This window comes from Sturnira hondurensis, unplaced genomic scaffold (genome assembly GCF_014824575.4).
Source record: "Sturnira hondurensis isolate 20B ecotype Veracruz unplaced genomic scaffold, ASM1482457v3 Scaffold0007406, whole genome shotgun sequence".
In the NCBI taxonomy this organism is placed as follows: domain Eukaryota; kingdom Metazoa; phylum Chordata; class Mammalia; order Chiroptera; family Phyllostomidae; genus Sturnira; species Sturnira hondurensis.
Window position 1 is genome coordinate 10,375,616 of NW_028080037.1, and position 13,780 is coordinate 10,389,395.

The following is a 13,780-nucleotide window of genomic DNA, read 5'->3' on the forward strand; positions in this document are numbered from 1 at the left end:
CGCATTTTCAACAGGCACTCCAGGTGATCCTAAGGCACTCAAAGGCGTGAGAGTTAGTGCATGACAGGGATTTTGGAAGAAGAGTCTCTTCATTAAATTTGCCATTTAGAACGAGCCCTGTGGCTGTAGGGTGTGGAAAGTGGAAGTGTCAAACATATCCCAAATACCTAAATGGCAACACTCACCCCTAAACAGGGAGGGCGCCCCAGACAGCCAGCGCACTGCTGCGCCCCCTGCCGACCTTCAGCAACCTCGTACTGGGCCGCCGGAACACTCGACTGCGACTGCGCACTCTGGAGCTCACGAAGACCGCCTCGGGGCCGTGAGACCAAGCCACTCCTGACCGGAAGCGGAAGTAAGGAACAGTTAGCCTCGCAAGCTCAGTGAGTCCCAGCCTTCCTCATCCAGTAGACCCCGCCAATTTGCTGAAGCCCCGGAAGCGGAAACTGCTTAGAGGTGGGGGGGAGTGGTCGGGAATGTGTTGGGTTGTCCTCGGCTGCCCAGGTTCCGCCGCCACTGCCTGGGCGGGGGAGGCGGGGAAGGCGGGGGAAGGCGGGGGGAAGGCGGGGGAAGGCGCGGTTGTGAAACTTCGCCCCGCCTGCTGACCTGGCTCAAGCCGGATTCTTGCCCGGAACCCTAGCCTGAGGGGTGTGGTACCCGGTGCTCCAGCCCTTTACTTGGGTCCTTTGATCCCCCCTGATTCCGGAAGTCCCCTGTCCCTTACTTGGAGTGAAGTCCGGCCCGGTTCGGCTTCCCAGTGTCCCCTCAAGCCCCCGCCATGGGCAACACGAGTAGCGAGCGCTCCACGCTGGAGCGACAGGGTGGTCAGAAGACGCCCCGAAGGGATAGCTCGGGGGGCGCCAAGGATGGGGACAGACCCAAGATCTTGATGGACAGCCCGGAGGACACCGATCTCTTCCACTCCGAGGAAATCAAGGTGAGGGGAGCTGGGGGACCCGATTCCATTGACAGATGTTGAGGTCTACTAGGCGCCCCACCACAACGCCTCTAAAACTCATCATTAGAAGTGGGAGGGAGGTGATACTTCACCCTCTTTACTTGAAAGCCCTGTGGCTTTGTAAGATCCCTCTTAGCAGTCCAGGAACCAGTGTCTAATTACCGATACGAGAAAGTCATCCCGAGGGAGGAGGGAGTCAGTTCATTTAACATCATTAAGGAGAAAGTGGCTCTGGGACAGAGTTTCAACTTCTTAATTAAGATCGTGGAGCTAGCAGTAACTGAACTCCAGTCTCAGCTTTTCTCCTAGGTATACTAATTAATTTCACTTTGAGAAATCTTCGCTCCCCTGTAGGAAGACTGGCACTTTTTGTAGAAGTTGGTTTTGCAAGTTTATTGCCCAGTTTGGAAATAAAGCAAAGCACAGGAGTAGGTTGAGTTGAACGGCTGACAGCAGTTGCCAGGGGTGTTCGGTGCAGCCTAAAACGTTTGCTTCACCCTGCTTGCTTAGAGCCGGCAAAGAAAAGTCAGTCGACTTCAGCAGGCGGGCAGGTGGGTGAGTGAAGTGTTATTCCGAGAGCTGCAAATCAGCTTCTCCCCTGCTGTTTCAATAGGACTTAATATTTTAAACAGGCCAAAGCAAACATTTTTGCAGACCAAATGTGGGCTTCCTTTTGCATCCTGCTTGGATTTATCAAAACGTCTGAAAATGATTCTTGACTCCTTATGGACAATGCAGCAAAGCTTAGGGGACATGAAGGTGCCTGGCCACCCATCTCCTGCCCACATTTCTCTGAGCACTCACCTGTATATTACTCATCACTGGCCAATGGGTGATCTCATTCACTTGGAACTTATTCGGACTTTACTCACATTTTTTTCAGATGTTGGGCTGGGTGATTGCATTATTACCTTACATTCTCACTTGGATCTTGGCTATGAAGAATCTGCTTTTACTTGGCCTTAGATCTTGTGATTTGAACTTGTTTTCTGAATCTTTTGACTTCCTAAGAAGCTGTGTGCAAAGTGAACTTTGAAATCCCAGTTCTCCAACAACTTGACATTCCTTCCCCCAGTAATCATTTTGAACTGAGGGTGACCGTTGAAGACATCAGAAGAATCCAACGACTTTCTTCAAGAAGTATTTGTTCTGCTCCCATTCCAAACCTTCTAAAAGAAATGGGTAGCTTACAGATGGTCTGTGGGAAATGATTTTAAATGGTGTCCATTTTAATTTCCTGAGAAGTTACTTAAATGTTGTAGCAGACACACTGGATTGCCCCAGATAGCAAAAAAAAAAATAGTCTTGGATTCTTTCAGCCACACTAATTTACCCTTTTGGCTGTGGTTAGTCATCACCAAACACTCTAGTGCTTGGAAAGCCTGTTCCACAACTTTCAGGGTCTCTCCCAGGCCGGAACTCCAGCTCTTCCGGTCTTTGGCCTCTGATTAGGGAAACTAACAGATCCAAAACCACATACAGTTCACCCATAACTGGAAATGTTAATTTCACTGCGGAACACCCCAGTTATACCGTGGCTGCCCACACTAGGAGTTATTGTTTACCATCGCAAGGGCCTGTCTCTGTCTTAGCCGTTTCTCCCCAGTGTCTGGAAGACACTCAGTGAATATAGTTTTTTCTCTTCCTCAGAATCCGGATTTGCCAGTTTTCAATTTCACAGCTCTGGAGTTGTCCTAATAAATTTTCATGTACTTCAAAATCTTAATTAAGAGAGGAGAAATGACCTTTATTAAGCCAATCTTGAATTCCATCTAGCCTTCTCCCATGCGAGTTTTATCATTTCTCCTAGAACACTAATGTAGCTGTTTTTTAATAATAGCACTAATGGTGGCTAGTCATTTATAAGCATCTACTGTGTATCAGGACACTCTGAAGAGCATTTTACTTGGCCTGTCTTCCTGCACAGAGATCTGAAGTTGTTATTTTTACTATCTCCGTGTAGCTGGTGGGGAATATAACAGTACAACTGGTCAGTTACTGAGCCTGAGTATGATCCTAGGTAGTAACAGCTGCCTCTTCAGAATGAATTGTCAACGTGAAGGTAACTGAGTCTGTAGGGAGCTCACTGATGACTTCCTGTCCGTGAGTCAACTGCTCTGTTTCTAGGCTCCAGAAAAGGAGGAATTCCTGGCCTGGCAGCACGACCTGGAAGTAAATGACAAAGCACCTGCCCAGGCTCGGCCGACCGTGTTTCGGTGGACAGGGGGCGGAAAGGAAGTGTACTTATCCGGGTCCTTCAACAACTGGAGTAAACTTCCACTCACGAGAAGGTAAATTGCCTAGGAGTAGTCACGTGTTGTCTAGACCCAGGGATGCTTGTTTCTGAGTGATCTCTGGATGAAGAGAAAGAGACATTTTCATAATACATGTGCTGAGTGGGAAAATACTCTTGCTTAGTAGCTCATGGGGTTCACTTCTCACACTTCCGCGGTCTCTGGGTTCAGAACGTAGTTGGTTACGAGTATTTCTATTACAGGCATCTTCCATTTCAGAGATTCAGCTGTGTGTGCCTTCAGGCAGGGCTTCTCCTTCAGAAACGGAAATCTGTTCCTAGTGCTGTAGAGAAAGCACCCAGCTAGGAATCTGTAGGACAAGGATTTGAATCCACGGTGGCTGAGCTAATCTGTCATAACTTGGGAGCCTCGGGATCCCCGTCTGTAAGGAGGGAGTGTTGGATCGGACGATCTCCGAGGCTCCTTCTGATGGTGGCTTTCTGTGTATTACTTTTGTTTTAAAGGTAACATGTTGTGTAGGCATCGCAAACAACACACAGTAAAATAGTCCATCAGAAACCCTAGCATGGACCTCTGTCTCTGAGTGTCAATGAGAAAGCACCCTCTCTAGGCCAAGCCTGAGTACTGTCAGGAGACCACCCACTCTCCCAGGGTAGTGCTGGTGCAGGGAGTGGCCGCTGGGCTCAGTTACAAGTCACTTCAAGTCAGGAGAACAAAACAGTCAAATGAAAGAGGTTTTCTGGAACCTTTTCCACAGTTACGTTTGTTCAGAGAACTATTTGTTGTGCATCCTGTTAAACTGATCCCCCTCTGTGCTCAAGGCAGACGGACTCAGAGGAGGGCCTGGCAGCGGGCTGTTCGTCTCTCTTGGCCACCCTCCTGGGCATGCAGCCTGCCAGCTGTTTACGTGCAAGTTGAGATGGGCAGACGCCTGTCAGCTGACCTTTTGAGCAAAGGGCGTTTTCAAGAAAATGTTGCATTCCTGCTTCCTTGTCCATTTCGTAGATTAAGATCACTTGAATTGTCAAATTGCTTAAGAATGTTTATACTCCTTCAGTGTACATGGGAGGGTCTTGTTTTGTTCTATGGCTGGTTTTGTAAGTGAGCTAAGAGGGCATCCCACCCAGCTGCAAACCTCTGCTTCCTGTCCCCCCCAGCCACAATAACTTTGTAGCCATCCTGGACCTGCCGGAAGGAGAGCATCAGTACAAGTTCTTTGTGGATGGCCAGTGGACACACGACCCTTCCGAGGTACTCTCCTCCTCCTGCCCTTTGTCCTTTGAGACACGGTCCAACAGCTCCTGACAGGTTGTTGCCAGGTCCCTTTGCCCTGCTGGTAGAAGTCCCTGTGTGTGGCTGAGCCAGATGAAAACAGTGCTGGTCACCAGACTGTTGGCTAGCCAGGGGCCGAGCCCTCACAGCTAGGCGTTCTGAGTCCCCTAACAGGTAACCCCAGAGACCTTCCACGTTATGATTTCCACCTGTCTGTCTCTTCCCAGCCGATAGTAACCAGCCAGCTTGGCACAGTCAACAACATCATTCAAGTGAAGAAAACCGACTTTGAAGTATTCGATGCCTTAATGGTGGATTCCCAGAAGTGCTCTGACGTGTCTGGTACGAACACGGTTATTTCATGCCGCGTGTGTGCCGGTGGGACTGTGCAGGCCAGAAGCACTGTTTCCCTCCCTCTCCCTCCTAAGCTCAAGCTGCCACTGTGGGTGGACGTTTAGGGCTCCCTGAAGAGCCCCAAAACTAATTCCCAGTTCTGTGGGGTCAGGTTGTTGAAATCTAGCCCCAGGGGAGCATTGTGTCATTTGGGGGTGGGGACATCTCCAGGACTCAGTAGGTCTGCCTGGCCACGGAGAGCGGACCACTGAGACAGAACCAGAGCTGCGTCCCCTGCCAGGGGCAGGGCCCAAGGGGCTGGGCTGTTTCCTTGGGTCAGTTACGAGCGAGTGCTGAGGAAGCCTGCCAGCTCCCTGCCTGCTCACAACCGACTCAGGGTGCCTGGAGAGTTCCAGCCTGGCAGGTGATAAATGGACACCTCCGTGACCTCGGCCGTCACTTGTGTGGTGCATTAGCACCTTGTCATGGGAGAAGGAGGCTCACCACAGGAAATAGGCTGCACAGCCCAGCCTCCCCTGTACAGGCTAGTGAAACTTTCCCGTCTTTCAGGAGTCACCCAATCACAGACCTTTGAATCAATTGCTCTCCATTCAAACGCACAGGAAGAAACTACCAGGAAACTCAATATGCGCAGTTCCGGGGGGAGGATGTGTTGTAATCTGAAGTGTCGGCAGCAGCTGCACTGCAGGGTTTCGGCAGTTCTTACAAAGGGTCAGGCCCTTCATGGGCCCTGTGGGCTGCAGTGAAAAGGTTCCCCAGACTGTGCCTGCCAGTCTAAGAAAGTGGATTCAGTTCAGTTCGTAAGATGATTCTTCATTGTCCCCTGGCCCGACCCAATGGTCCTGTCACCAGGATCTCTTATTCTTGTCAGCTTAGAAATGGCAGTGGGGAATCCACTGGGGTGGGCTTGCTGTGGCCGACGACGCAGGTCGTTGTTGAGTAGGACCTGAAAAGCTGAGCATCACGTTCTTCTGTCTGTGTAGCTATCAGATCTTTTAGAGGAACCATTTCTTTCTTTCTCAGATAGGTGGAAACTGCCCAAATATCCCCTACTTACTGATAAGTATAATTTTGAGCCACGTACTGAAGCTGTTAGTCACGTTCTCCCAGCAGAGACCACCCGAGGGTGGAAGACCGACGCCTCGCTGCTGCTGGAACCCACTTCAGGCCCCTGTAGACGTCTTACACGTAGACACTTCCTTAAAGTCCGTATTTCCCCCCAATGGCTCAGTTTTCTACACTGACCGCTTCTCTGTTTCCTGGTGTGTGGTCGGGTTGTGTGAAGGGAGCCTGTTCCCTAGGGAGTGGCAGTGAGGGAGCCGGCTGCACCCGGCCGTGTCGGGTTTGTTCCAGCCAGCCCAAGGATCCGGTGACCGGCTCCATCCTAGGTGTCCTGTGAGTAGCAGCTCCGTCCCTTCCGGCTGGCCAGTGAGTCGCCGACTGAGCCGCTTCCCTCTAAGGCTGCTTACCACGTCTCTGTAACAGAGATGCCCGGACAGGAGTTTGAACGGACCCCGGGAGTGACAGAGTCAAGCGCCTTTAGAGATCGGGTTTTCAGTTCTGTTTTGAAATGTGCTGGCGCCTCACATAACCTGTTTGCACCACTGCCTCTGTATAAACAGGCCGCTTTACCTTCTGTTTTGTTCTGGCTGGTGGTGAGCCCTGTGACTTGGGCTCAGCCGCGTGAGCCTTACTTGATGCCTTGAGCTTCTTAGCAGCATTAGCAGCCCAGCCCGGAGCGAGAAGCAGCTTCCTCAGCCTGGCATGTCCCATTCGGCTTTTGTGAACAGCTTCCTTATTAGTCCGACCCAGGCTCCCTGGCTTCGCCACAACTGCTGCCTGCTGCCGTGGACTCAAGTTCACTGCTGAGTTTTATGCCAATCCCCCAAATTCCAGTAGGGTTTTCTCACTGCCTCTGCTCTTCCCCCTTGGGGCCTATGTGTCCTCCAAGAGAATAGGAATCTGTATCGAGGGAACAGGAGCCAAGCAACACTAGACAGCACTGCCAGTGAAATGAGACTGCCCCTCACCTCCTAATTTTCAAAGTGCGTGCCCTGTCACCATCTCCCACAGAGCTGTCCAGTTCCCCACCAGGACCCTACCACCAGGAGCCCTACGTCTCCAAACCAGAGGAACGGTTTAAGGCGCCGCCCATCCTCCCCCCACATCTGCTCCAGGTCATCCTGAACAAGGACACAGGCATCTCTGTGAGTACGTGGCGGCTGGTGACAAAGCACAGTGTCACCCGTCAGTGTTCATTGCTGGGTCTGCCTCTGCCCTGGTAACGGGCTTCTAGTGAGTTGTTCTCGAGTGTGGGTACTGCCTCCCTGTCCAACAGCCGGTTTGAACTTTGCTTCCTTGCATTTCACTCCTGCCTTGGCCCAAGCCCCGATCCTCTTAAATTTCATGACAAAGTATATAAACTACCCCTCTCGGGAAGCTGTGTAATGGAATTCCTCCTTTGGCCCCAAATTTTAGAAGCAAGTTTTAATCACCAAATCGCTTTCAGAAGCATGCTTGCCCTTGGATCAAAATTCAGGATATCTGAGTAACACACTGGCTCTGGGAGGTTCATATTATTTGCAAAAAGAAGTGCGCACCACTTCCGGAGTGCCCGGGCACACATGTGGCCTGACAACCGAGACAGCTCCTGCCCTACGCCTCTTCTCTCTGGAATCAGCGTTTATAAGATTGGGGAGTGGTGTGTTGAAGAAAAGAACCCAGATTCCTGGTTTCCTAAGAAGTTGTCAGGTGCCAGACCTGTGTGAGCCTCTGTGGAGTAGTAGTGCCCCCCAACGTCCTCCTCCACAGGCCCTGTCTGAGCCCCACACAGGAGCTTGCAGCCCACCACGCAGGCGTGTTCAGTAGAGCACGGGTCCTCCTGCTTTCTCCGCAAGTGCGCCCTCTCTTCCTGCCCCTCTTTCAGTGAGACAACAGAGCCCTGGGCCACACCTTATAGATAGAGGCCAAGGTAAAGCCTGACACACCAGTGAGCCCAGCAGGCACGCAGCGGGCTCCCCTTAGTGGGAGCATGAGACCTGAACTCCTCACCTCCCGTCATGGTGGACAGGCCCTTTGGCTGCCTGATTTAGGAGGAAGGGTCACGAGGGGCCGCCTCCTTTCCTTTGCTGCCCAGTGCTGTGAAATAGAGGGGGAGGTCTTCTCGATTTCCGAACCCTAAATCCTCACGTCTGCTCCTCTCCCCTCACAGTGTGATCCAGCTTTGCTTCCAGAGCCCAACCACGTCATGCTGAATCACCTTTACGCACTTTCCATCAAGGTAACGAATGCTGTGTTTGTTGCTCTGAGGGCTGGGATTCTCAAAATGTGCTCGAGGCCCCCGGCCACAGAATTTCCCGGAGTTCCCATCTGAAGGCCCTGCAGCTCCAGCCCTGAGGGCAGGCCCAGGAAACTCTTTGTTAAGCCCCCCTGGTGATTCTCCCGCTGTCTGAAGTGGGAGTCCCTGGTCATTTGACCATTTCCGCCCTCTCTCTCAGGATGGCGTGATGGTACTCAGCGCAACCCACCGGTACAAGAAGAAGTACGTCACCACCTTGTTGTACAAGCCCATATGAGGAGCTGCGAGCCAGCGGTGGGCCCCAGGGAGCATGCACCGCCAGCTGCCCGTGTGCGTGCTTCCCGCCGGAGGGAATGGACTGTCAGTTCCCCATTTCACACTCTAGAAGCCATTTCATACCCACCCCAGTCCTCCCTGCAGGTCTGTTCTGGGTCCAGCAGCTCCTGAAGCGCCTCGGTCTGTAATAGTCAGCTCACCCCCCAGCGACCGAGAACAGAGAGGAGGACAGCCGGCCTTCAGCCGCACCGCAGGGCGTGAGGGGCACAGCTCAAGTACATGTCCACCGGACTGGCCGCGGAGACTTTTCTTAAGCCAAAAACAAACACTAGCCACTTTGGTAGCATAAGTCTGGGGAGCAGGATCCAGGCCACACACAGTATCTAATTTCATGTCTCTTTTTAAGGCCATCAGCTTGTCCCTGTTGAGGCCTGGCTGTGGCACTAACAATAAGTACAGCGTTGGTGTTGTCTGTCCTTTAAAGTCAAAGCTGTCCTGTCGCCTGTTCTCTGCTCCAGCAAGGTGTACTTTCTGTAGAAATTAGAGCCTGAGTTCCAGGGGAAGTTGTACCGTTGTTACTTACATTTATGTGCACCAAGTTTTGCTTTGTTTTTAACCAGAGGTGGCTGACGTCTACTTGTCCCAACTAGAATACAGATCACGTGGTCAGGCTGCTCAGCAGTGGTCTGTTCTCAGAACAGACTTCAGAAGCTTGCTGCCGGACTTCTCCATTAAGCTGGGTGTTCCTGCGGACCAACCAGTTAGCTGGGAGGTCAGCCAGCTCTTCCGTACTGGAATGCGGTGATGATGTTACCGTGAAAACTCTGGAGACCTAGCCTGTGCCACCTTGCCCAGGACTTCTGCCCGCACCCGGCAAAGGCCGTAGCAGCTGCTGTTGCTTATTCCATAAGGAACTTAGAACGCGTCGGCAGCCTTCTAAATTTCTGTCAGGAAGACATCCTTTGGACCAAAGCAAACCTCTGCACTCGGCCTGGTTTCCATGGAGATGCCACAGATGTTCCCATTAGCACAGGTTCCTGTCCCCAAGTCAACAGAGGCTGTCATTGTGCCTCTGTTCCTGCCGGGAGAGGGAGGGCCAAGCTTCCTGGTTTCCAGCCCTTGCTTGGTGAACCTGAATCTGGGATACTCTGTTTTTGCTACTGTTTTCAAAACACTGAATTGTTAGCAACTTGGCATACAAGTTTCAATAAAGCTTTTTAAAGATAATGGGACATGCACTTAGAGAAAGCTTTGATTTTTTTTTCCCCGTTTGGAAAAGACTGGAATTCTTCCAGAGGTTTATTCAATAACATGCTTTTCCATTGTTTTTATGTCTTGGCACACATTGCAAATGGTACCATCCTGGGGTGGGGCTTTGGCAGCCCCAGGGCTGAGGGCCATTCCCTGACGCGCTGCTGCCTCCTCGCAGTTTGAAAGGCTGTCAGTGGGCCTAGAAAAGCGAGCCCCTTTGAACAGCTCAAAGGGGAAGCCGAGGAGAGGTAGCAGTGAATGTTGCTGGTTTAGGCAGCTAGACAGCACCCCCAGGTCAGAGGTTTTGCTTCCTCTTGCTCATCACGCACCGTGAGGAAGTCTGGGATCGTGACACCTGCTTGGACACCACCAGTATGTTCTGGAGTCAGCTATTCTCACCAGCTAGAAGGGGCTCCCCCTTCTCCCAGAAAGATGGAAGGGTACAGGTGTCCCTTTAACAAGGCTTTCTTCTCAGGCACCAGGAGACATTTCAGTGAATTTCAGAGAAAAGGGAACCTCTGGGACAGCTTGTCTTGAGGTGGAGAGTAGCTTAGAAAGCATTCCTAGCTGGGAAATTCACTGTCTCACCCTGAAAATTCAAGTGATGTGGGAACCCTAGATTTTAGGGACCATAAGGATTGTGAAAAGTAAAGTAAGGGAACATGCAAAAATCCTTTCCAAAACTATATTTTTAAAAACACAATGTATTGAAAATACACAGCTAACTTCAAAGACATAGAGGGTATAGTCAAACACCAGAAATGAAGAAACCATCGCTGTGTTGGTGGGCCTGCAGGGCCAGGGTCTGACACCCATACCCAGCCAGGAAGCCCCCCACATGATTTGGGGGTGCTTCTCAGCACTGCCCTTCGTATGAGCTGGATGAGAGACTGGCTGCTGGCCCCAAGCCAGGGCTCAGAGCCATCAGCCCCCGGCTGCAGGGGGAAACAGCAAGAAGTGGGAAAACGCCTGCAAATTGGCTGTACCCACAAAGTTCAGCAAAAGCCACGCGAAAATCCAACCTAAAAACTAATTGGGAGCCAGTAAACCCAGTAGTTGTCCTCCACAGCCCGAGGACCACCCCCAGAGATGACTGCCACAGTGGAGCACAAGAGCCAACCCTGAAACACCGGGACGCAGCATCAGCATTCGCCACAGCTGTTTGTGTATTTAAATGACTTAATTTTCTTTAAAAAGCAACCGGAAAGGAAGTCAGTCCCCTGTGGTCCGGGAGATTGCTCACAGACTCGAGTGAAAGACTTTACACCAGGAGGTGATGGAGATGGTTTCACAGATGTGCAAGACAAGGACCTGCTTTGCCCAAATCCCAAGGGCAAAGCCACACGTAGACCTGAGGTGTCCATGACCCAGGCAACGTCTCCTCGGTTAGCATACTGATTATGGGTGAGGGCCGGTCGCATGGTTAGTTCAGACTGTGAATGAAGATAGATTTTTCCCTCTGGAAGTCTACATACAAATGAGTTTATGGAGGCAAAGGTAAGCCTTTAAATTACTAACATGTACAATGGTATTGCAGGATAAAATAGAACCATATGTCAACATACCGAAACAAAAGGTCAAAGGCTCCAAGACAGGGCCAAGCCTGCCCTTACATTGGAGTTGGCCATTCGCCCAGCAGCCCCTCTCAGAGTACGGACAGGACTGAGATTAGGGACGGCCAGTTCGGCTGCTGACTACCTAGGTGACATTGGGCAAATCACATGACCTCTCTCAGCCTGATTTCTTGCCTTGAAAGAATGAGAGCCTAGCCCTGGATCGTCCCTAGGGCACAATTCATTTCACATTTCATTCATTTCAGGAGCCACGAAGCCTTTACAACGTGAACAGGGTATGTGCGCAGACAGGGGGTTAAGGGGCCAGAAGAAGTGCCAACGCTTCAAGCTCGATGAGAAGACCGCCAAGACTCCAAAGGCCAAGCCTCACACCCGGGACATCAAAGTGATCCCGTCCAGAGCTGAGGTCAGAGACGCCGCCATTTTAGAGAAAAGCAAAACCTCCTGGCATTTAGCTCAGCGGATGAGTTAACGGTTTCATTTTTGAGCAGGCTCTCGGTTCTGTGCCTGACCCCCCGACGTTCACAAGTGGTCTGAGTGAGTTCATGAAGACCGAAGGCTGTGGACCACTCAGATACACACCCAGCTTCTGAGTGGTCCCTCCTTAGCCCCTCTCTCAGTCAGTAAGTGCAGAAAAGAACACTAGACGATTGTAACTGCCTTCAGGAGAAAACAAGCTAGGATCACACACGCGTTTCTTCTAAAACCCAAGTCATCCCAGCTAATTCTAAAAAGAGCCGGAAGGGCTCTCCTAAGGGTCATCACTGCTGTGAGCCAGACTCTTAAGGATCCTCAAAGCTGGGGCCCAGCCCTGTCCCTGGGGTGGACCACGGGCAATGCCAGCACGGTCACCCCCCGCCCCCACACACACACCTGGTATTTTGCCTGGACGAGGATGCTGGCCCTTCCCACTCCCTTTTCTACTCTTCTGGAGTGAATTCACCCATCTCACCCGGAAAACTCAACAGCAAGTAAGAACAAGAGTCAGTTCCTGCTGCAAGTAGCCCCGGCCAACTTATTTTCCCTCTTTGTGGTTTTCTGAAAGACTGCCTGAGTTAAGTCATTTTCAAAGTTCTTTCCTCTAACAACCCCTTCCGGGCAAACAGAGCTCCATTAATCATTGACAGACTCAAGGGAAAGCCAGGTGATCAACGCTATTTTCCTTCCACTGCCCCCACCCTCCCAGCTTCGGGGAAAAGAAAGGTTCAACATTTGATTAGGCAAGTGATAAACCACTTTTCTCAGAGCAACACGGTGTGCCTAGAGCCTCTGTCTCCACGCTTCAGACATTACAATCAGTATTTAAAGTGCCAGGAAAGAGACCTGACTAGGGCAGGCCAAGGTTTCTCAACCTTGGCACTACTGACACGCCAGGCCTGGGAATTTTGGGGGTACAGGGAGGGGGGAGCTGTCCTGAGCATTATAGGACATTTAGCATCCCTGGCCTCTACCCTCTAGGTGACAACCCAAAATGTCCTCTGGAGAGGGGAGCCTCGTTTAGAAGCACTGGAACAGGCCTGTTGAACTGCTGTATGGAGACTGGACGTTTAACTAGGCCCACCTACCCGTGGGTATAGATTTGATGTTTTAGACTGAGATCTGCGTGGTTTCTAAAGCCAACCACGTTCAAGAGACCCAATTCTGATGACAAGCACACGAGTTCAGTCCTATGAAGCAAATCACCCCTTTTTGGCCTGAATCCCCAAACCCTCAAGGTTCAGGGTTATGGAATTCGCTACGCAGTCAGCCTCTTTAGTCTTTTGAAAATGAAATTGTAAGAGCAGAAACGTGACATTGAATTTTGGGCTTAAGTCCCAGGAATATGGTGTGGCTGAGTAATGTGTCTGTTGTTTCTCTGAGGTCACTCCTCAGGGTTCAAAGCACCTTTCTGGCTCATTCCTTTCAGAATAAACCATGTTTACTGACGCTTTTGAAGTATTCCGCCGCTGATGCGAGAGCCCTCAGGGCAGTAACTGAAATGGCTGGTTGACATTTCATGGACTTTTTCTAATACAAGAAAGGCTCCAACATTTCCCTGGCTCATCTTCTAAATTACTTCATTATTACAGTCATGACCGTGGGCACATTTACTCCTAACAGTGAAACAGAACCGAGGATCAGAATTACGACTACAGTTCCCGGCGCGAGCCGTGTGCGATACACCCCATTCGTCGGAGTTTAACTGTGGTCAGGTTACTTCGCCAGAAAACAAAAATCAAAGACTGAAAGCAGCAGGAGCCACGAGGAAATCACCGACTGCCAAAACTGACGTCTTTGTCTGGATCAAGGAAAATTTTAGTAAAACTGGATAAAAACCTCATAGACAAAAATTTTCCTTGCAGACTATAAAAATTCATCTAGTTAAAAATAGGGGTATGGATATTTTCCATCATCTTGATCTGAACTCCTCCCTCCGAGGAAAACTGTCTACATCTTTAAACTGCGGGGGCCTCCTAATGGATGAGAGGAATTTTAAGGTGGGTTTTCCTGGTTCGTCGCTTTCCAGTCCCGCAGTCTTAGAGTGACCACAATAGCCACTCTA

General features: G+C 50.8%; 1 protein-coding gene across 1 annotated transcript; it reads left to right on the plus strand.

Moving 5' to 3' along the window:
• The first annotated feature begins 478 nt into the window (after positions 1-478).
• PRKAB1 (protein kinase AMP-activated non-catalytic subunit beta 1) lies at positions 479-9,651 on the plus strand. Its single transcript, XM_037052220.1, has 8 exons — positions 479-533; positions 574-937; positions 3,086-3,249; positions 4,371-4,464; positions 4,713-4,827; positions 6,913-7,046; positions 8,051-8,119; positions 8,337-9,651. The coding sequence occupies exons 2-8, from the start codon at positions 779-781 to the stop codon at positions 8,412-8,414; spliced, it is 813 nt and encodes a 270-aa protein (XP_036908115.1). The 5' UTR covers positions 479-533; positions 574-778; the 3' UTR covers positions 8,415-9,651.
• The last annotated feature ends 4,129 nt before the right edge of the window (positions 9,652-13,780 follow it).

Coding starts and splice junctions, on each gene's coding strand:
- PRKAB1 (XM_037052220.1), top strand. CDS start 779: ATGGGCAACACGAGTAGCGAGCGCTCCACGCTGGAGCGACAGGGTGGT. Junction 3,250..4,370: donor AAACTTCCACTCACGAGAAG/GTAAATTGCCTA, acceptor TGTCCCCCCCAG/CCACAATAACTTTGTAGCCA. Junction 4,828..6,912: donor GAAGTGCTCTGACGTGTCTG/GTACGAACACGG, acceptor CATCTCCCACAG/AGCTGTCCAGTTCCCCACCA.